Source organism: Thermobia domestica, chromosome 5 (assembly GCF_964235325.1).
Source record: "Thermobia domestica chromosome 5, izTheDome1.hap1.1, whole genome shotgun sequence".
NCBI classification, from domain to species: domain Eukaryota; kingdom Metazoa; phylum Arthropoda; class Insecta; order Zygentoma; family Lepismatidae; genus Thermobia; species Thermobia domestica.
This window is the reverse complement of record NC_137458.1, coordinates 223,355,387-223,380,144: the sequence shown is the minus strand read 5'-3', so window position 1 is coordinate 223,380,144 and position 24,758 is coordinate 223,355,387. Positions and strand designations below refer to the sequence as shown.

The following is a 24,758-nucleotide window of genomic DNA, read 5'->3' as shown; positions in this document are numbered from 1 at the left end:
TTGCCCCTTTGGAACTCAAACACAGAACGTGACCGATGTCCTTCCCTCCTGAAGACTTCTCGACGACCGAGATCGACAGTCAATTGGCTTTTACTATTCAGATACAAACCGTATATCTTTTAAAGATTATACACGGTGTTGATATAATAATAATATTAATAATAATAATAATAATAATAATAATAATAATAATAATAATAATAAAAGTTTAAACTTGCCATTGAAATTTGGCAAAACTTACTTAAAAGTAGAGATTTCGGGGAAAGGGTTCCGTACCTTCAAGACACCTCTGCAACTACCAACATTTTAAACTACAACGTTCCGTTGCAGTTTCATGTAGAAAGTATTCTACTGTATGTTTTAAGGAAAATAACTGTAATAAATATAACTGAATATCACGCAACAGTAAGGCATATAATAAACTAATTTTTAGGATATGCAGAGGTAAACACAAAAGCTTTGCTACAAAATACCTACACAGAGCATAATTCAATGAGCTCTGAAATATAATGTAACGAAATAGCCTATGAGATTCAGTCTACAGAGCAATTGTTACTTAAAGAATGGACATACATTATTTCGAGAATCGAGACAAGACGGGAAATGTTTACCATACTTTTCGTCTCGTCTCGATTTTCATCTCCAAAAAGAGACGAAAATTTTCAGTTAGCATTGACCCGTCTCGAATGTAAAATGTTAATTCTCATTTTTGTTTATTTGTTTTAGAAACGAGATGAGAAACTCCTCTTCTCGTGAGCAACATTAAACCAAACCGAAATATTCTTTCCAAATGTCACGTTTCTTCTTGTAATGGTATGACCTGAGCGATAATTAGCTCCTAGCTTTTAATCTTCTACGAGATAATAATAATTATTATTAGTTTATTATTATTACTATTATTATTCCTGAAGATTTGATAGTTCAAGTATTGAAACATCCGAGTATTCAAATATCTGAATATAATAAAACGTATGTTATCGCCGATCAATCGCCATCAAAAATGCTAAAGTAAAAAAAAGTGCATTCGCACAAGCACCTTGACCACTGAACCGCGATCGCTACGCGGTAAAAGATTCATCTTTAGTCTGGTTACGTTAGGTTTCTTTGTATCCTCTTGCAAACTTGTATGTTATATTTCTTCGATTCATAATGTCTTTCGTATTTCTTTTATGAAGTCGGAAAATGTACATTAATAACTTGAGTTGTTCTTAAACCGCTGGTTCACAAGTTTGTTTTTTCTCCACACGAAACTACAAATATGACAGATTGAATTCTCATACACCCCATTTCATTCAAAGCAGTCGCCATTACCTGCTCAAAGACTTATTTCCGCCACGATTCATATTAACCAAAATAAATTCAATTTTTGGAAGCGGAACTTTCACTTTCCGGATTTCGGAAAATTATGGAATTCAGTTAAACTCCCTAATTCAGAAAAAATCCAGAACTCGGGAAGAATCCGGAATTTAGAAAATTCCGGAATTGAGAAAAACTCCGGATTTCGAAGAAATCAGCATTGTTCCGAATTCCGGAATGTTAACGAAATCAGAAATTTCTAAATTCCGGATTTTTCCGAATTCCGGAATTATTCCAAAATGGGAATTTTCCGAATTCCGGAATTTGTCCGGTTTTGCCTTCGGGAGTCAGGAAAGTAATAATTCCGGAATTGGCTATCCGAAGTTTATACACAACCTTTGAGAACACTAAGCTAGTAACTGTCTACAAACAAACAAGTAATGCAAAGCATTTTGTATCTTGGAATACTTCATGTATTAAAATCCGACAGCAGTTTCAGTATCTAAGCAGAAATTGCATGTATCTAGTTACTGGAAGCTGAGGTATGAAGAATTGTATTGTGTCTTATCTTTTTGTGTCTTATACAACCCTGCAAACCACTGAATATCTAAACGGCTTTCGTTAAATCCAAGTTGTAGTACTCACAGTTACATCCATTTGTGTCTATATGATCGTGTTACTAAAGCTTACTATATGACAGCGTTAGTAAGTCTTTCTCTACTCTCCCGTAAAGTTGTGATACGATCTACTACAGAATAAAGAACCAATTATCAATTTAACCATATTGTTGTATTACTACACATCTGCTTCCGCCTCTGTCAACTCCGGTCGATCTCGTTGACGCGACATATTTGCTTTTTATACCCTTTTCTTCGTTTACTGAACTAAACAGTAACTATTCTGAATTATATTTCTGCGCATGCCTCGTAGATAAATATTTCTGATGCCAATAGTTTCCGTTTTGTCGAAGGAATGTTCTTTTTCTTATTGCTAGCATGACCCTTTTATTACATTATATGAAGAGCATGTAGGTCTAAATACCTCATGTTTTACATAGAATGTAGGTTTAACTCTTTCAGCAAAGAAGAAACATGTGATCATAGTATACAACCCACAGAAGTGATAGCTGGCAATACAGTGGTCGTAGTCCCTAACGACACAGAGAGTGAGCAGTGCCCTCCACTCTGGTCTAGTGGCTAGCGCGTGTGACTTTTGTGTCTGGTGTCCCGGGTTCGATTCCCGGCGGGAGAGTATCTATGATTTTTAACTGTTCCTTATGTTTCTGGGTTCGTGTCTCTGTCGTTATAAGTTATTAGAAAAAGCAAGTTAAACGAGTGAAGCAAGTAAAATTAGCAATAAGTAAGTTACTGAAACACGTTCGGTGAGTCAGTTAAAAAAAGTGGACAAAGCACTGACTTTTCACGCCGTCCATGCGAGTTCGAATCTATCTCGGCTTGGTTTTTTATCCATTTGAGAGAAAGTATTGTTTCTTTTCGGTACAGCTAATCACTCTTTTCGTATTTTTCGCTGTCGTTCACAGTTAAAGTAACTGACTATTCTTATTCTTGCTACGAATGATGGATTTTCTCTTTGGCTTCCTGTCAAACTTGCACACGTAATGGAAAGACGCTGTCGATAATAATAATAATAATAATAATAATAATAATAATAATAATAATAATAATAATAATAATAATAATAATAATAATAATAATAATAATAACAACAAATATTACTAGCTAACTCGTGTGTGTATTTCGACAATATAATTTTATATTATTATGTGGAAATAAGTAAGGCTGGCTGGCGCCCCCCCCACTAATTTCGATGCGCCTTATGGGTCCACAGTGTCCAACGCTGCCGTGTTGTGACAAAATGCTGTAACTTTGGCGGAGCAGTTTTGCGAAAAAGAGCCGTAAAGTTTTCATCTGAAAATGTGATCTGTATCGTGTAGAACCAGTGTATCTTGACTTTGGAAACACGTGATTACATGTAATGTTACGTAAATGCATGTTGTGTGAATAAATTTGGTAAAAATTGATTGGTTGACAATTATTGCCCAGTTACTCTTCTTCTACACGATACGGATCACATTTTCGGATGAAAACCTTACGGCTCATTTTCGCAAAACTGCTCCGCCAAAGTTACAGCGTTTTGTCATGACACAGCAGAACGTTGGTCCCATTTCACTATCAGCTCCTATTCTCTCGATATAAGTTATCGACATTTTGCCTAAAGAGGGCTCCAGGCCCGTGCTGGCCCACCGGGACACCGGGACGTGTCCCGGTGCGCCCTCCCAAATATCACAGTATAAATAAAGATAAAAGTTTTTAGTAATAATTCTTACACTTTTATTGGTAAAGAACCCGTGAAAGGTGCAGTGCGCCCTTTACATTAGGCGCCCTTCCGAGACCACATCAAAGATGAACGATATTATTCACTCTTCTGTATAGCACAGTTCTGTACAATAAATACACGCAGTTACTGTTGGCGAAGAACCCGTAAAAGGTACAGTGCGCCCTTTACATAAGGCGCCCTACGAAACATCACATTATAGATAAGTGGTTTTAGTTATCCTGTATACCAGCTTTGTTTAATAAATTGAAATACTGACTGGTAGTACAGAACCTGTGAAGAATATAAGGCGCCCTTTACATAAGATGCCCTGTGAAATATCACATTATTTTTTTATTTTATTCTTCTGTATTTCAGTTTTGTATTATAAATTCATACAGTTGCTATTGGCAGAGAACAGGTAAAGAGTATAATCTAACTAACTAACTCTATGGCCTATGGAACCCGTGGTTCAATGCCGCGTTCACAAAAGCTCTCCACTGACTTCTATCCTTAGCTAACTGCATCCAGTTTCTACTTTGTATTGAAATTTCTGCGAGACCCATCTTAATATTGTCCTCCCATCTGGACCTAGGTTTTTCTAATGGTCGTTTTCCGATTGGTCTTCCAGTCGAAACTTTGAAAGCGTTTCTACTTTCTTCTATTCTAGCTACATGTCCTGCCCACTTAAGCCTCCTAGACTTGATGACCCTAACAATGTTTGGTAAACCGTATAAATTATGTAGTTCCTCGTTATGAAGTTTCCGTCATTCCGCTTTCCTTTTCCTCTTGGGTCCGAATATTCGTCTCAGGATCTTGTTCTCAAATACTTTCAGAAAGTTATATAGCTATAAAACGAGACAATGTGATACATCAAGAATAGTTCGGATAGTCAAACGTACGATGCATTTATGTAATACTACACTGACACTAGTCTCTAATTTACGATTTTTACGGCATCGAAGCTTTCACAGTCTTAATATACATCCATATATCCGAGCATACTGATTGTGTCCTGTGTGTTTTAAAGCAGTGTTCGGATAAGCAGTAACTGTTGTATTTCTGAAATAAAGCTGTATTAATTTCCGTAAAATGTGGTCTTTTTGTCACCACGGCACGGCGCGTCCTCAGGTTTTGGATCGAGGAGAAGGCCTCTGTGATATAGAGATTAGCTGTGAATATACTGAGTAAGCAGTTACGGACAGACAAGGGGTGATAATCCAGCTTGAGAATTTCGTGTAAGGCTAACAACCTCATCCATTAAAAAAAAAAAAATAGAATTTTTCAGACAAGTTCGCAGAATCCTCGGATCAGAACTGATAACTTGGCACGAACTCCACAAAGTAAAATAGTCATGAGATTTGGAACATAAAATATAAGAAGTCTCTATAGGACAGGCGCGTTAAAATTTGTAAAAAATGAGTTTAGAAATAGAGGTTGGACCTAGTGGGATATCAGGAAGTTAGATGAGAAGGAAATGGAGAAGTCAAGTCGGGAAAGTTAACGTTCTTTTACGGGGAACAAATTAAAAATTACCAACTAGAAACAGGGCTTTCTGTTCACAAACGAATACGTAATATCAGCAATTACATAGGTTGAATTTGTTAATGATAGATTTTCTTTTACTTCTCTTAAGGGTCGGTGGTGTAATATTATTGTTTTAAATGCACATGCCCCAACAGAAAATAAGGATAGCGATTAAAAAAGGGCAGTTGTTACGAAAAAATAGAACAGGTATATGATTATCTCCTGCAATACCATATGAAAATTCTGTTAGGCGGTTTCAATGCGAAGGTAGGACCAGAGGGTATTTTCAAACTGATTATAGGGAATAAACGTTTGCATAAGGAAGGTTGTGACAACGGCGTTAGACTCGTGAACTGTGCAATATCCAGAAACCTTATCGTGAAGATTACAAAATTCCAACATCGCGACATTCATAAATATACTTAAACCTCATCAGATGGAAAAACACATATTGAAACTGATCATGTTTTAGTAGACAGAAAAGAACAGTCCAGCACAACTGATGTTCGGTCGTTCAGAGGAATGATTGTGATAGTAAGAGAGAGACTATCGTGGAATAAAGGACATATTCAATATCTGAAACCGGAGTGGTATTTTTTTTTAATATAGGAGAGTCAGGTGAGAGGGGAGCCAGATTGAAGTGTCGAATAGATTCTCGGTTTTGGAAGGTTTGGAGTGCACTAGTGTTCAAGATACTTGGTTGAAATTAGAGATAACATTAAAATTTCAGCAAAAAAATATTGGAGCACGCAGAAATACGTAGGAACAAACCATGGATCAACCAGGAATGTACTAAAGTAGCAGAGAAGAGAAAACAGAAGAAACTGCGTTGGCTACAAAATCCGAACGAAATAATTGCATAAAATTTCATTGTCATCTGACAGAAAACTTCTAAAACTTTTAGAACAAAGAAACGCGACTTTTGAAAGTTAAAATTAATTAACTTGAAGATAATAGTGAAAACAAAAACATTCGGGACATGTATAAATGCATCAACAAACTTAAGAAGGGCTATCAACTTCGTGCTTATATATTATAGAAACCTAAAGGAACAGTTCTCATTGATACAGATAGCATCTTAGTTCTTTGACGATTTGCTTAACACATAGCAAAACACTAATGCACGTGGAGAAAGTGAAATGCATGCAGCATAACCGTATATTCCAGAACCTAACCAGACAGAAATAGAAATCGCTACTTAAAAATAAATAAATAAATAAATAAACACACATCTCCGGGTGTAGACGAAATTCTGGTTGACTTAATTTTAGCTGGAGGGGAATTATTGTAGAGCAAGATACACAAACTCATTCTCATTATCTGGAACAAGGAGGAATTACCACAAGAGTGAAGAGAATCAATCATTGTTTCAGTTCAGAAGAAAAACAACAAAACAGATTTAATAATTATCGAGGCATTTCTCTTCTGTCAACATCCAATAAATCCTCTTACACATTATATTATCAAGATTGACTCCATATGCAGATGAAATTATCGGGGATTATCAGAACGGATTTAGGTAAAATCGGTCAACTATCGACCAGATATTTACCATTCGACTAATACTTAAAAAAATTAAAGAATACAACATCCTGGCACATCAATTATTGACTTGAGACTCTGGTAGGAGGGAAACATTGTACAACATGCTTACAGAATTTGCAATACCGAAAAAGGTAGATTAATTAAGATATGTTTAAATGAATTCCGAAGTAAGGTTCGAGTAGAGAAATTCTTGTTCACGAGCTTTCACGTTGAGAATGACCAGAAACAAGGAGATGCGTTGTCGTCATAATTATTCAAGTTTGTTCTGGAGAACACTATAAGGAAAATCAAAGACAGCAATCAGGTCCTAGAGCTGAATTGTATTTACCATGTTATGGCGTATGCTTATGATGTAAATTTAATAGGGTATGATAGAACAATAGAAAGGAATGCAGAAATCTTACTTAACGCTTGCAGAGATATGGGCTTAAAAGTAAATGCAGAGAAAACTAAATAAATGGAAGTTTGTCGGGATCGTAATACTGCATTTTATGGATGCGTTAAAATACCAAATAATATTTTCTTTCGACAAAGTGGATACTTTCAAGTATCTAGGATCATTATTAACACACCAAAACCATAGTCACTAAAAAAATTGATGTCAACTGAAAGCAGCGATCTCGTGCTATTATTCAGTTAAAAATCTTTTGTTGTCGCTAATTCTGTTGAGGAATTTGTAGCTCAAAATATAAAACGATAATCATGTCTGTTGTGCTGTATGGTTGCGAAACATGGTCACTGACTCTGATGGAAAATCGCAGACTGAAAGTATTTGAAAACAAGATTCTTAAACCAATATTCGAACTCCAAAAGGAATGGGAATGGGGAAAGGCGGAAACTTCATAACGAGAAACTGCATAATTTTATACCGTTTACTAAACATTGTTAGGGTCATCAAGTCTAGGAGGCTCAAATGGTCAGGTTATGTAGCTAGAATGGAAGAAATTAGAAACTCTTTCGAAGTTGTAACTGGAAATCCAAATAGGAAAATGACCGTTAGGAAGACCGAGGCGCAAATGGGAGGACAATATTAAAATTTGTTCTCGCAGAGATTGAAATATAAAGTAGAAACTGGATTCAGTTTTCTAAGGACAGAAATCAATGGAGAGCTTTTGTAAACACGGCACTGAACCTCCTGTGTCCATAGGCCATAGAGCTATATTAAATTGTTGATAAATTTAGCTTCTTTTTTATTTTACAGAAATGTTATTAGAGGAAGTTTTTTTCTCTAGTAAAGAGGATTTCGATTCAAAGTTTCCACAAATTAGCTATTTACGTTAATACTAAAACAAATTTGGTGGTGATTTTGATATAAAATGGCACCCATACTTTCTTTCAAAGTCTCTCTCTCTCTCTCTCTCTCTCTCTCTCTCTCTCTCTCTATATATATATATATATATATATATATATATATATATATATATATATATTATTCTCGTTTGTATGGGCGCCCTTTTAGTAGCTTGTCCACCGCCCTCATTAGTATCCCAGCACGGCCCTGGAGGGCTCTGCCGTGGCTCCATGACTACCTGTGACAATGACTCTTCGTTCATTTTGCATTGAAATCGCTTATTTTTCTGATTACTATGAGTGCATACTGTCCAACGCTGCTCCCATCACTCTACAATTTCCCGTTCCCTCGATATAAATTGCTAATATTTTGTTTGTAAGGAAGATATGGCGTTACAATTATTACGTTTGAAAAAGAATTGAGGAAGATATTGCCTTGCCACAAACAACACCTATTATTATTATTATTATTATTATTATTATTATTAATAATAATAATAATAATAATAATAATAATAATAATAATAATAATATTTTACTTACCACTAATGTTGCCTACCTTTATTTGCAATGCAATGTGTTACTAAAAAGCAAATCAAATAACACTCCTTGCCATTCACGCTCCCGAACTCGAAATGCATGATTTGCAATCCTCTGTGTTAGGGGAAAGCACATTTATTATATTATTCTTTCAAATAACATGTTTCACAAGTTACTTCACTTTCAATGTGTAATTTCATATCATCACTAACAATCAACTTGTTTCGATACGAAAATAACTTCCTCCTGCAAAAAAAAAAAAAAAAAAAAAAGCCTGACCGTAGCGAAAGAGCGTGAACCTTCTTTAGGCGATTAATCGGGTCCAATATTTCAATAAGTCCCTGCACACAAATATCTCAGTAAAAGAGGAAAAGTTATTCAAACTTTCTGAATACCTATTTATGGGTGAAATCTGGTTCCCTTGGAAGTTTTTAAGAGTTTGAAGGGCCGCCATTTTGAACATTTTCATCTGATTATTCTGGTTAACGAACTCATCAATATATTTCAACAATTAATGTTTGTGCCAAGCTTCGTCTCAATCCGCTGAAAATTAGGGTGGTTATGGCATTCACAAATAGCGTTATATATATATATATATATATATATATATATATATATATATACAGATAGATAGATAAATAGACACACAGAGGGAGAGAGAAAAGATGTTTTGCTCCCTACTCGCACCTGTGGTGCGTCAGAGCTAAACCGGGCCCCTTTGCAAAACGTATTGACCAGCCTAACCTAAACACAAACCTCTTAATTGCTAACGTAGAAACGTGGTCGGGAGGTGTAAAGCATGTAGAAATTGTATTTATTAATAACCATGAGTATGGATTCGAACACTCCACTTCCACGTTTTTCTTTTTACTTTTTGCAGCTACATCGGAACGTTCAATTTTTATTCTTTGCTAATTGCAAATGGCGTTTACATTCAAAATATAAGTAATTTTGGTGGCATTTGTTCGGATATTCTTCTCTTTTAAAATTAAGAAGAGAATAAAGGCAATACGCAAAGGCAAAAAGTATTATCAGTATTAAACATTACCAATAATAATTGCTACGAAAGACTAAATACGACCTCTTTTACCATCTCTCATGAGCTGTATGTATTATTAACAAAATTTTTAAAAAACGTCCTTGATGGGGATCCGAACTCGCGTTCTTTTCATTTGTAAGCCAGCACCTTAACCACTACACCAAGATCATGGCGTGGTGAACGTTTAGTTGTCGGCGTATTTGTTGTATTTGAGATTTATGTTCCCACTTCGACAATTTTTAGTCTTTTTTCTAAGTTTAACAGCTGTTTCTGGCTTTCTCTTTCGGTGTCATCCTTTATTTACACTATGCACTATTCGTATTCACAGCTTGTGCTCCTCTACAATGTCTTATTCAGATTAAACTTTTCTTTTTGCCCCTCAGTAAACATTTGATTGATTTAATTCTCATACTCTCCACGGATGGAGCGCAGGAATGCCAGACTCGAAAAATAGGTGTACATTTACTTTCTTGACAGATAATACATTTACACAACGAGGATACAAGACAAAACCATGAAAATTTTTCAACATAGTAAATTCAAATATACGTTAAACAAATTTGAGGTATATGTTTCTTACAAGTTTATGTCCGTGGTACACTATTTTTCTTTTCTCTGCATTCGGTGCTAAAAACATCTGTGCATCAAGATTGTGGCCGACATAGAGGGTTTACGCATTTATTGGCTACCGCACCTTTCAAGCTCGGACCTCTTGACAATACAACTTGCACAGGAAAAACACCCACAAGAAAATAAATACACAATACTTAAACCTAATATCCCTAACCTATCCTAATCTAAATAACTAGAGTACCTTAACTTAAAGAAACACGTATATGAAGCACTTTTATGACATTAAAAATACATTTTATAGCTACCACAAATTTTACAAGGACGTATCTATTATCAGTTACTGTATCGATGGAAAGTTTCATTCTCTCGAATTAAATACTGAAATTTCACGCATATTTATACTGTATTTTAGCTTATTTCGATGGGTGTCAGAATAAAGTTGTCGAGATCTGAACTGTTGATGATAATTTCCTGTTACCGGTAGCAACACCAGGTACCCGTATAGTAAACATTAGCCGTGATTTTGACCACATTTGTTTCAAGAATTCAAAACCTTCGGAAAATAAAGCAAAGAAAAAGCATAATGCAAACATTTTAACTTTGAGCAGTACTTAGATTTTTCAGAAAATAAATAATTTAGAGGTTAGGAAAATCTAAAACTTATTTATCTTTGGGGAAATGTATGTGCCAGAGGTACATACTTTTCTTGTTATTATGACAATCGTCTTCGTAATGTTGAATCTAACTTCTCCCCCCCATTGAGTGTACTCGAAAAATCACATTTTGAATCTATATGTACGAAATGTTGAGGGAAAACTTGAAACTTCAGCACATCATTTTAATATTCAACACTTGCACAGAAAACCACACTTTTACTGCCATGTCACGAAACAGTGAATTTCGAGGTTCAGTTATGCAAACAAAATTTTTGGTTTTCACCAACTTCTTACTTACTTGGAATACATCCGTCGACGACTGAGGAGTCTAAAAATAACGATTACCTGCCAGCAAATCCCATCAAGGGGTTTATTAGGTGGTTACAAAAATCACATCCACTAGCGTCCAATCCTGTTTCAACGAAGCAATGTCGTACCAGTTCACCTCTTCTTCCCTGACGCTAGTCACCGTTCACACAATTTTTATTTGGCCACTGTCTTATACAACTGCTGCCAACAATTCTCTCAGACTAGACTGTATCAACATTTATCAAATTTCGAGGAACACCATTCCAAGAGAGCGTCACTATTTAAAATAACACTTTCTACAATTTTGTGCAGACGTTAAAACTTCACGTCTATCTCTTACGACTGCTTCTGTTGTAAGACAAAGACAACGAGATGAAGATCCCTAATTGGATGATTATTATGACGTAACTATAGGATGATAGATTTTTCCCCTGACACCAAAGAAACCGCTAAATCTCAACCACATCTGTGATTGCGGATGACAAAATCACAGATAATTTACTCTGAAACAAAGAGATGCATAAAGAAGAAATTATGGCTCACTTTCTAAATTTAGAATTTTGAAGAAAATTACGAAATAAACATTTTTAGTTTTCTTTTGAAGATTCCTATACCAAAATATCCATAGAAATAAACTAAAAACTCTATAAAACGATAAAATACACTCTTATTTTCTAAAATAATGCAATATTTTCGGTTAAATAAGTAAACTTACAAAATATAATAAATAATCAAGTATTTCCAAGTATTACATATTTGAAACTATCAATTTGAACAAAATTTACGCAAAATTTGCGATCTACTTCTTTTTAACCATAATACGATAAATAAACATATTTTAAAATTTCCACTGAAGGTAAAAATTTCTTTATATACACTGGATGTTCAAAACTACCGGGCCATGTTACATTATACAAAGTATAAGGTAACACCAATTACTGCCGCGCCTGCTCCTTACAGAAGCACCCCAACAATCCCGGGAAGGCCCGACATCTTCGCCCTTCACTGGCTCGGTTAGACAGCATTTATGCTTTTTAGTAGCCATATAGCACAGATTAGTTTGTGTTTTTCATCAATTATTTCTGGTGGCCCTCTTGAACTTAATTTATGCTATATGTATTATTGTCATATCGCCCAGTAGAAATATTTTAGAGAAGAGGAAGAAGAAAATTTGTGAAAGAAATATTAGTTTTAATCCATCATTTCTCATGGTACCCATGAACGTTATCTATGGCAAATGATATCTTCATATTGCCTATCGCAAATATTTTAGGGACAATAAGAAAGAATTTCCTGAAACAATTATAATTTTTCAAGAATTATTTCTAATGGCTTACCAAAAGTAAATCTGCGCGAATATTAATAAGATTATATTAAGTTCCGATTACAACTAGTTGTGAAGGAAGTTATGGAATACTTATAATTGATATTCATGTACAGCGCGCCGCAGCACCTGCATAACAGATTGCTTTGAAGATGATTCTGATGCAATTTGTATAATATTTGGGATGTGACGGATGAAATTGAGTCAGATGGAATTCATATCGCGAAATTACAAATAAAAGAGAAATGTATTAATTAACATGTTTATAAAATGAACCAATATTAAAATTCAAACTACTTATTCTTGCTGTATTTAGTACTGTTTTACAAATATTATCAAGGACACCTTTGTCTTCTATGAGACCTAACCTAACTTCCGAAAGGACTTTTATTTAAATAATCAAGTTATTTTTTAAATTACATTTACCTCACTTTAATTTTATGAAGCAATGGATACGTGATTTCAAACGAAATAACATAACCTAAAATTTATTCTAAATTATTACCTGCATCATGATTAAACTACAATAGACTGTATATTTCAATCTATGGTATCATCATTAATACTACTAGTATGTCGACAACCAATTCGATCTACAGTCAAAAAAAATTCCATTCTTGATAACTGTTTCTTATCTCTACTCTTAACCTGTAATAGGGAAATACTTAACTGTCTGGAGTAACGTACATCTCAGATGTAAGTACATGCCATACTTTTTATTACTTATACACTACTATATTAAAATATTATTATGAAATTTCTTCTGTAAATTTTATAAATCTATGGATCCGTATAGTAAAACTGCCCTTACCTGGATCCATGATTCTCTATACATAGAATTCTTATGTCCAATTTCTTCTTTTTTTCTTCCTGGAAAAAGAGAAATATGTGATTAATTTACTGCGTTAATATATTGTTTCAATTGTATTTGAGACTTGTACATATGCACGAATCTAGTTCTATATCAGATTTATGTTACATTTGCAAATATCCAATTTGCTTACCCGTGTATATCATAATCTATACTTAAAATTTGTATTAAATTGATATGTTAAGTATTTAACCAAACTACGCATAGTATGAATGCAATTATAATCTACGGATGGTAACTTCAGACTTTCTTTATGGAAGGGGCAACCACTTTTCGTAGTTTCCTTAACAATTTTACGAAAACAAAATAAAAAAAAAAATAAAATTAGGTAAGTAAATTAAAATAAAAAGTAAGTGTAGAGTGTGATTGATTGTTTATGATGTTCACTTTCCTTAGGATTGTGGACTGTTTAAATGTATCAATGACTGGTGTTGCGAACGTACTGGGCCCCGTGTAGCCATGTTACCAACAATCACAGATCCATTCACCAAGCCAGTTGTCCCCGGAAAAATGAAACTCATATTTGCCAAAAGTAGATAATTCCAGAGCCTCTTCCATCATAACTCTCAGCCCGGCTCCAGGTATGCAGTCTGTCATCCGCAACCATTTGTGAAAAGGTTGCGAACCACAAACTCCAGACACAGGATGTCGACCTCCCAGTTATGTTGGCAATAAGGACTACAGTAAATCTGACGTTACGTCTGTAATGGCCCTAAAAAAAAAAAAAAAATTAGTGCAACAGAAAATTAAAAAAAAAATCCAAACTGAAAGTTTTGAAAAAAACTGAAAGAATGAATTTCACCTCAGAATTCCGTTGTTCCTATTCCAGGTCACACTCAGAAAAGCTTTTGCATCCTTCACAGCTATGATCATTCTTGCAAGTGAGAAAACAGTTTTCATGTACTGCTTTAAACCTCATCAATACATCGTACTCACTGTAAACATTAAACTATTCCTAATGACTTAAAACTAAAGTGGTTTTCCCATTTTTTGTTTTGAAAGAAAACATTCAACTCAGCTTGTACACTTTATCCAAACTTTAATCTTGACATACTTTGTTGAAGAAATTTTTTAAAAATGGAAAATTTTTGATCCAATGTCACAAGAGTACTTGTGTAAAGGTTTCACTAGTTCGACCAATCTTATTTAACATATAAACTGTTTCCATTTTTAAAATTTAAAATATTTACTTGACACTGTATTTTAAACATTTTCATTATCTATTTAGTTTACAAGGTAAAAATAATAAAAATTTGAAAACTAAACAGACTGGTATTACATTCTAATAATCAGCTTAAATTATTTTTCTCCTTCTTTTCTTACGTATGTGGGAAGCTAGAATCGTTTTCATTTACCTTTTTTTTTCTACTGTGCGTCAATATCAGTTTGACATGGTAATGACCGGCTGGATTGATTGCGTCTTCTTAGCGAAATCACATATGAAGCATGGCACTTTCATTCAACCAGATTCACTTTATTGACACCTTTCTTTTCCTGACACAGCCACAACATACAACAAAAATCATATGAATTATTCCTAACCTGAATAATTAAACTAACTTATCTTAAAGACACAACACATACATTGACGTTTTTCATTTTAAGATGAAATAATCTCCTTCCTAGCTACCACGTCTTTTCAAAGAACGCTTTGCTATCAGATCCGCTGTCTTGTTGCCATTAAAGAATTGTGATTTAAATATTCCAAACTACTTCACTAATACTACGAATTACGATGGATCATTAGAATATAGTAGTCGAGGTACGAGCTGTAAAGAGAATCTCTAACCATACCGGTATTTTTTTTAAAAAATATAATGCACCCATATGTCTCACTGAAGCCGTGGTATAGCAAATTTATCCAATGGTTTTTCAATTAAATTTGTTATAATTCTTTTGCAAAACCTGTTTGCTAAATGAATCTTTTCTTAGAATGTAAGCAAAGAAAAACAGATGAAATTTAAATAACGAGCAGTACTTTGGGTCTCCCAAACAACAATTTCCATAAATACATGGTCTAAAGACAAGGTTTAAATTTTGGGTAAACATATGTACGTCTAGTACATACATTTGTAATTATTCTGACAACCGAAATTACGAACCTGTTCTCTCCCCTCCTATTGAGTAGTTCTAACACTTCACATTTGAAGTGTATATGTGCGATCTCTATCTAAATTTTTAAGCTTAGTACTTCATAATGACTTTAATTTCTCGTGGAGAAAACACCATTTTCTATTGTCATAACACCAAAATTTAGAAAGTATTATACTAAACTTAATTTTGTCAAAGCTTAACTATCAAACTGAAATTTCTATTGTTAACACTACCATCCATACTTAGTAGGTTAGTCTTTTCCAAAAAGATAAAAATTGGATACCTCTATAGCACTAGTCATTTCACCGGATCTCCATGATTTTAAAGTCTGCATCCCTCTTGAATATGAGAGATTTGAACGCTTTTTTAAAAAAAGATTTTCCATGAACATAACTTTACAGCCATGCACTTCTAAAACAAGTAATATGGCTAACTCCCAACCACTCTCGTCTGACGTGAAGAAACTTGCTTACGCCTCTAAACCCAATGTCCATTGAGAATGTCAACTTCCTCACTGCACTACGCCGTTGTTTTGATGATGTAAAAGTCCGAAATATCACTTTAACTTGTTGCAAATCTTCAAATTTTCACCTTTTCTTACGTTTTTTATAATCGAGAATGAACGCGAGTGAATGAACCCGAAACCTGAGGTAATGCTGACAAAGAATTTGATATTCTTTGCATCGACTGACAAGCGATTGTTTCATCACAGGATAGGTTTAGATTGTTCTTATTTGGAGGTAGTGAATGAAATTCAAAAGGAAGTACATTTGTACTGTGAATACTAGTCGGCTGACAGACAGAAATCGTCAACGTGGAAACAGCACGAGTCTCCCCAACAGAAGAGACTGGTACCTCCACTTGGATGTCAGAGTCTGTTCCATTAGACTCAACTAAATCACAAGCACCAATATCACGTGACCGCTTACGACCATATCGGCTACCTTTTCTTTCTTTCTGGTTTTCTCAAATTTTTGGAATTTTGACCTCAAGTGAATTATATGATTCTTTGGTGCTCGAGCCGAGATGTGATAACTCTTTAGCCAGTTCATCACATCGTCGATTCTGTTTCTCGACCGATAACCTGAAATTCTCTTTAACAGCGACTACTCGAGTATTTGTCACATTCTGATATTCCCCAAATGTGGTTTGTAAATCAAGAACTTCGGTTCTGATCACGTCTTCGTCTTTGGTTACATTCGCAATCTTGTCATTTATTTTTTGTAACATTTCGACTTTTACATTTTCAAACTTTTGATTCATAGCCTGAAATGTTTGGTACACATCTGATTTACGTTTTCAGCCTTTTCACCCATAGCCTGAAATTTATCATTAAGTGTTAAAGTTAGTGCTGAATAAAACGCTCTAACATCGCGGCTAGGTCAACCGGAGGTACACTAGTACCTGCAGGTACTTTCTTAACTGTTTCTTGGTTATCTTTTGTTCTATTCTGATCATGAGGTATTCCATTGTTGGCTTCCCTATCGGTTTCGTTACCCGAAGACACTGGAAGTGGTAATACCATAGCTTGTTTTGCCGAACACGGCCAACACAACCAAGATTCGTCACTTTCGTTTAACTCCTGTACTTGCTCATCAGACAAATCATAACACTAAGCATGCACCCAAAAATAGCAGCTATCACAGTACACACTGTATCCCGATAATTCACTGTTACAGCACACATATTCGTCTGGGTTACGATACTCATTACTCGACCTGAAACCAGCAGACATCTTCACTATTCATGTGATTGTTTCCCCGAAATTACACATATACACATCCACAAATGACCATGTATCACTCAATGAGTCGATTGTCATAATAATTCCCATTACATTCTCTGCTGTGATTGTTTACCTTTCTTAGCACTCGCGTGAAACGGAAACAACAGAAACCCTGGCTGTGAAAAGCCAATTTTACAAAACAAAATATAAATAAATTTTAATAAATAAATCAATAAATCAATAAATAAAATGTGGGATTGTAGTGTGTGATTGATTGTAAATGATGTTCACTTTCCTTAGGACTGTGGACTGTGTAATTCTATCACTGACTGGTGGTTGAGAACGTACTGGGCCCCGTGTAGCTATGTTACCAACAATCACCGATCCATTCACCAAGCCAGTTGTCCCCGGAAAAATGGAACTCAAATTTGCCAAAAGAAGATAATTCCAGAGCCTCTTCCATCACAACTTTCAGCCCGGCATCCAGGTATGCAGTCTGTCAGACGCAACCATTTGTGAAAAGGTTGCGAACCACAAACTACCGACACAGGGTGCCAACATCCCAGTTATGTCGGAATGACGACTACGGAAAATCTGATGTTACGTCTGTAATGGCACTAGCAGAGAAATAAATGCACATTAACTTCCAAACATAATTTAGCGCAACGGAAAATTTTAAAAAATCCAAACCGAAAATTTTGAAAAAAAAAAAAAACTGAAAGAATGAATTTCACCTTAGAATTCGGTTGTTCCCATTCCCGGTCACACTCAGGAAAGCGTTTGCGTCCTTCACAGCTGTGATCATTCTTAAAGGTAAGAAAACATTTTTCATGTACTGCTTTAAACCTCATCAATATATCGTACACACTGTAAACATTAATCTATTCCTAATGACTTAAACCTAAAGTGGTTTTCCCATTTTCTGTTTTGAAAGAAAACATTCAACTCACGGGTTGTACATTTTATTTACATAACTTTTATCTTGACATACTTTACTGAAAAATTTTTTAAAAAATGGAAAATTTTTGATCCAATGTCATAAGAGTTCTTGTCTAAAGACTTCTCTAGCTCGACCAAACTTATTTGACATATAAACTGTTTGCATGTTTAAAATTTAAGAAAATTTACTTGACACTGTATTTTAAACATTTTATTTATCTATTTAGTTTACAAGTAAAGTAATAAAAAATGAAATTTGAACAGACTGGTTTTACAACATTCCAATATTTAGCTTATATTATTTTTCTCTTTCTTTATTTCCGTATGTGGGAAGCTAGATTCGTTTTCATTTTTTCTCTACCGTGCGTCAATGTCAGTTTGACATGGTGATGACCGGCTGGAGGGTTTACTGCTTATTAGCGACCTCACATAAGTAGTACGGTACTTTCATTCCACCAGATTCACTTTACAGACACGGTTTTTTCCTGACATAGACATAACATAGAAGAAAAATCATATGAATTTTTTGTAACCTAAGATTCCTATTGATTCCTATCCTAACCTAACTAATTAAACTAACTTATCCTAAAGACAAAACACATTCATTGACATTTTTCATTTTAAAATGAAATAATCTCTTTCCTAGCTACCACATATTTTCAAAGAACGCTTTGCTATCAGACCCGCTATCTTATTGCCATTAAAGAATTCTGATTTATTTATTCCAAATTATTCCACTAATACTACGAATTACGATGGATCATTAGAATATAATAATCGAGGTACGAGCTGTCAACGAGAATCTCTAATCTTGCCGGTATTTTTTTTTTAAAAAAGTATATAATGCACCCATATGTCTCACTGAAGCCGTGGTATAGCAAATTTATCCAATGGATTTTCAATTAAATCTGTTATACTTCTTTGGCAAAACCTGTTTGCTAAATGAACCTTTCCTTAGAATGTAAGCAAAGAAAAGCAGATGAAATTTAAATAACGAGCAGTACTTTGGGTCTCCCAAACGACAATTTCCATAAATACATGGTCTAGAGACGAGGTTTAAATTTTGGGTAAACATATGTACGTCTAGTACATACATTTGTAATTATTCTGACAACCGAAATTACGAACCTGTTCTCCCCCTTCCTATTGAGTAGTTCTTACACTTCACATTATGGATGTGTATGTTTGCGATTTCTATCTAAACTTGTAAGCTTAGTGCTTCGTAATGATTTTAATTTATCGCGGAGAAAACAGCATTTTCTACTGGCATAAAACCCAAATTTGTACGTTTTATACTAAATTGAATTTTGTCGAAGCTTAACTATCAAACTGAAATTTCTATCCCTGTCAGATTGTTAACACTACCATCCATACTTAGTAGGTTAGTCTTTTCCAGAAAGATAAAAATTGGATACCTCTATAGCACCAGTCATTTCACGAAGTCTCCATGATTTTAAATTCTACACCTCTCTCGAAACTGAAAGGTTTGAACGGTGTTAAGAAAACGATTTTCCAGAATTATATTTTTGATTAAAGAAGCAAAATTCTAAAATAAGATTATTAGATATATTTTTCAAGGAATCTATACTTGAATATTATCCTTTTGTCCAAATTATGAAAATTTTGCGTCTTACTCTTACAGTATTACAATAAATTTCTACATATTTCTAAAATCTCTACTAAACAAAAATTTGTAAATATATATCGATGTTCAAAAATCTCGGACCATGTAACATTATACCCAATGTAGAAGGTAACTAGAAAATTTCCCCTTTCTTATGAAATTGTCCCTAGTCTGTTGATTATCAAATTCTTGTGAAAAAATTATAAGATTAATTTAACTGCATTAAAGTAAGTACCAACCGACCACAATTATTTTTATTCATTTGCCTTTTGTTTCTGCTTTCTTATCTTTTCCTTCACTTGATTTTTACCAAACAATATTCACAAATACTCCCAGCCAACAATGGGTGCACATTATATTACTTCGAAGAGAGTCACAACAAACACACATGCACAACAAGAACACAAACTATTATTATTGTTTTGGTTTATATCTGAAGATGGATCACCACGTGGAAATCAGAACATATTTTTGCTTATTTCTTAAACTACTTCACAATGAAGTGTACATAATAAATATTGTACTATAAGATAGAGTTGTATTTCAGCTAGAACACAGGACACTGATTTATTTGATTGTGTCTTCTGATATCAAGAAAGGTAACAAATTAAAGAACATATTAGATTCGTTTTACAATGAGCACACGAAATGGCACTTGCTGTTAGATCTTACTAGAAGTGATTATTTTTATGAAATGTTTATTTGTATATGTAAAGCATGTGAAAGTCACAATCTTATTATGTAATAGATACATATATTGTTTGACTATCTCTCGTGTTATGTTTCAAGTTTTATTTAAATATTAAGTTACATTTAAGGAAATAGATTTTGAGAAGAAACTTGCGCAGAACGCCATAATGCGTTGTTGCCAAATTTGTACGTTTAATTCCTGGATTGTAGCGTTGCAGTTCGATAAGCGAAACTTAGCTGTGAATTCCGCTAGGGTCTAAAATTAATTTCTTCAGTTAGTATGGAAGCAGAATTCCATGAATATTTCCTTTATTATCGGGCATAAGTAAACACTGGACACTATCTGTCAACGCCACACTATTCAAACAGCATTTAACATACCACCGAGAACACCTGGTGATCCACCTGAATAATAAGCATCTATATTGTTCAATCAGTCAGCGCGAGATTTTCCCTGGATTTTCAATTTAATCGAAACATTCCGGTTTTCCCTTTCTGCTAAATTTACCTACGAAATTTCCCTAAATTAGTGAAATTTCCCTGAAACTACGAACACTGTGGTAGACATGAAAACAACCTATGTCTGTTAGCGTTTCTCGCGATTGTCATAGCAAATGTCGCACTGGGCCTAACTTTTGTTAAACTTCCGACAGGCTGTTTCGGGTGCCGATGACGGAAACTGACATTATAATATGATTAGTCTGCCTACCAATATTCTTGTTGCTTTAGTTCTTTAATAAAAGTAATATGTCTTATATTTAATTTTTTATAGTGTTACATATTACAGTAGTTAGCTTAACACATTAGACAAGTAATTGAGAGATCAGAAACCCGTAGCTCTTGCATGGTAATACGTTATTGGCGCAGCAAATTTGAGTCAACTTCACAAACTCACTTTCTAATTCCTATGTATTTTTTCCTACCTTTGAGTATATAATGGTCGCATACGCTGCAGGTACGATGAATGACACCTTTATCCAGGATGGTACATCGAGTGGAACTTGATTTACATTGAAAAATTTACACTAATTGTTTTGTATAGTTCCTCGTTGATCAAATCCTGGATCTGCTGTCTGCGTAAGCACTATATTTGTTGACAGCTTCGGATATTTATTTGGAGATGTCTTTTAAATAACATTGTTGGATGATTCCACTTAAACTTTGAACTGGTCACACGCGAAACTCTTTCCCTAGAATTGTACCAGTCTCTTTCTCAACTTAAAACATTATTGAAACTCTTTCATTTGCGGTTGTATACAGGTCTCTCATGTATCATTATGTAGTCAAATAGAGCAAGATAATTTGTACCAGTGGTCAGTAAGACATTTTCAGAATAAAGGCTACGAATGTAAAATAAATTCTTTCACATATGGTTAAGTTTAATAGCTAGCTAATTGTACTATAATAAAGATGCTCCAATTGGATCATCAAGGTTGTTCGGGAATAGTAAAAAATTGTAAATCAGTGAACAGATCTAAAAAACAAACAATGTTACAAACCATTTCAGATCACTTGTTCAACACATGATTCTTCAATCCTGAATTACTTAGGAGAATATTGATGTGAAGAAGTTTGACAGTTTTCGACACAGTCAACACATGAAAGCGATTTCTACCCAGTGCGTAATTTCAAGTTTTGCTTTTATGAAGAGTTGGTACAAGATAGCAATTTATGTACATTTTTCCATTTTCATTAGAAGGTTACATTTTTCCATTTTCATTAGAAGGTTACTTATTAAAATGCGTATTGACACTAACTCGTGGAAGCTATTGCCCACATTCAACGTATATTTTGTTTTATGGAAAAATGAATGGACATTTTTCCACTAACTTCTGGGTCGGTTTAATTTCTATATCTTTAGCCTAGCTATGTGGAGAGGCAGGATGAAATTCTCCAGGTCCCAGCCAATTTTAGTTTTGACAACTTTGTAATTATGAAGCATACAAATTTATACACATTCTTGTACTAAATATTAAGTATATTTGCAAAATATCCTCCATGTTGCTTTGTGTGGAAAGGAAAATAGAGGGGTATAAAGAGACTTCTATCAACTTCTTCGATCGGATACTACCCAAGAAAGTAATAATTTTGAAAATTACCGCTCCGCTATTGGAAAATTCGATTTTGATATTTGGTTTAAACGTGATATTGGTGTATTTCCAGAAGACATATCTATATTATTATCGAATATAGGTAATTTTGCAAATAAGAAACCAACAGGTCGAATGGTATACGACATAACCTAACCTCTTCCTTTAGTTAAGAGCCTATTTGGAACATAGTACGTATCAGTACTTCGAGATAGACTTTCATCATGTCGCTTTGATTGAAACGTGTAACTGAAAAGAGTAAGGCTTTATAACTTATCTTAATAATATAGCATTTCACGAACCCATCAAGTTAGGAAAGGGAAACTTGCTTTATTAGCTCCTTATTGCAAATTAGCGAACCAATCATTTTTAAGAATTCTAGTTTGTGGTTGAACGCGGAAATTTCTTTCTTTTAGCATTGAATTTAAATCGATCTTTTGTGTTGTTTGTGATCACGTAATGAGAGCACGGCTTATCCATTCGAAATGAAATTTGTAACACAATATATCTAAAACTATTTTGTTAGTGTTGTTTTGGTTAAAGTGGATATCCCAAGTCGGGAGAGGATTTACAATTTATTACGAAAATAGAGTATCTAACGGCTTTTACTTATTACACATTGATTGATAGTAATGTCCTAATGTCCGTAGAAAGGACGACCATTTTAGAATGTGGAAAATACACAAAATTACTAGTTATAAAAATCAATACAAAGTGACTGCGTTAGGAAAAATAATGTAGAATATCTGACAATACACTCAATACATCCAATACAAGAACAAATAATGTAAGGGAAATATATAGTATATTATACATTAATGATTTAACTTATCTACAATATCATTACAGATTTCGTTAGCCTCAAATATGCATGATATTTTCGAAGATGTCCCCGGCTATACAGCATTGAACTGCAGTAAGTGTTCAAATTATTTAAATAATCACTTTTATTTATTAATTATAAGTTAACTTTTTATATTTCTTAATACTGGTCGATGTAACCTCGTTACTACTAAGTCAGGATGCAAGCTCAAACATACCCTTCATCCTTATGATTGAACGTAGGTCTTTTCACCGTTTTCTTTCATAATTTGCTCCAGGTCACAGCAGAAGTAGACGAAATTTGGGTACGGAATCTTATTCTTACAAATGAACCATTGTTTATTATTTGAAACCATTCCCTGTTGTAAAAATAAATGCTACAATTTTTTTTATAGTTACTTTCATTGCCTCTTTAAACATGTGTCACAAATAAGAGGGTGCCATCTGTATAGCTCATATCTCCCTATAGCAACTTATATGCAACTCGTTCAAATTGATTTCTTTGAAACCAGATATCTAGTGAGGGATATATATCAACCAAGCCACCATCATAAATGTAATGAACCAACACGAAGAGGACACTTCCTTTGTATGTGAGACTGATTGAGCGTTTATTTCTCCTGTGAAGGCTCTGGTTCCATTGACGAACATGTGTACTTGCTTTAAAACATGATTTGTGCAGTTTTTCTATGGAGTTATTCCGTTTCCTTCTTTATTCTTCATTCATTCATAATCATTTGCTTAGAACTAATGTACTTTCCTTTAGTCTGAAAAGCAAATATGCTGCATAGGATAGGTCTTTATAAGTGCATTGACAATTTTCAACTGTTTATAAGAAACAAGATATAAAATACCGGCATATTCTAATTGGAATAAGTACATATATTCAGTCAAATGTTGTGTTTCTATAGAATAAACTCCAAACACATTTTCATTCTTTCAAGTATTGTTGTGTGTGAAACAATTCAGATATGTTGCATAAAATACAAAACAACTGTTAGTCTGAGCACAGCGTAGTCGAAAGGAATGGGGTGCGAATAGTTGACTCAAGGGAGGAATGAAGGCGAAGACTTAAGTGATTTTAAATTTACTGACAGTAGTCGTCATATTGCAAGTATGATATTTTGTTATTGGTTTACTACAGTCGAAACTGGTATTTTTTTTTAAAATAAATGCACATCTACATATTTTTATATTACTGGGTGAAGATCACAAGGCCAATACGATTTACAAAATCCAAACAGTTCGCCTGTGGTAGCAATGACCAGACTCAACAATGCTTGACTCAGAAACCAGTAGAGGAAAGACGTTATATATATATATGTAAGGAGCGGCGCTGAATCAGTGGTATATTGTTCAATTTTGGCATATGGAGTATTTGGATTAATCTCAGCTCCCACCAAGTGGAGTTTGTTGTGGACACATATTGCGTGCCCATGTTTTCTCAGGGTTTCTTCGTTTACTACCAC

At 34.2% G+C, this 24,758-nt stretch overlaps 1 protein-coding gene across 1 annotated transcript in view; it reads left to right on the top strand.

Moving 5' to 3' along the window:
• The window catches only part of LOC145685406 (mite allergen Der f 3-like), an 80,736-nt gene that overhangs the window by 15,898 nt on the left and 40,080 nt on the right, over positions 1-24,758 (top strand). Inside the window, exon 2 of the mRNA XM_081757800.1 lies at positions 23,317-23,383. Within this exon, the coding sequence (XP_081613926.1) occupies positions 23,317-23,383 (67 nt within the window). The remainder of the gene's footprint in view (positions 1-23,316; positions 23,384-24,758) is intronic.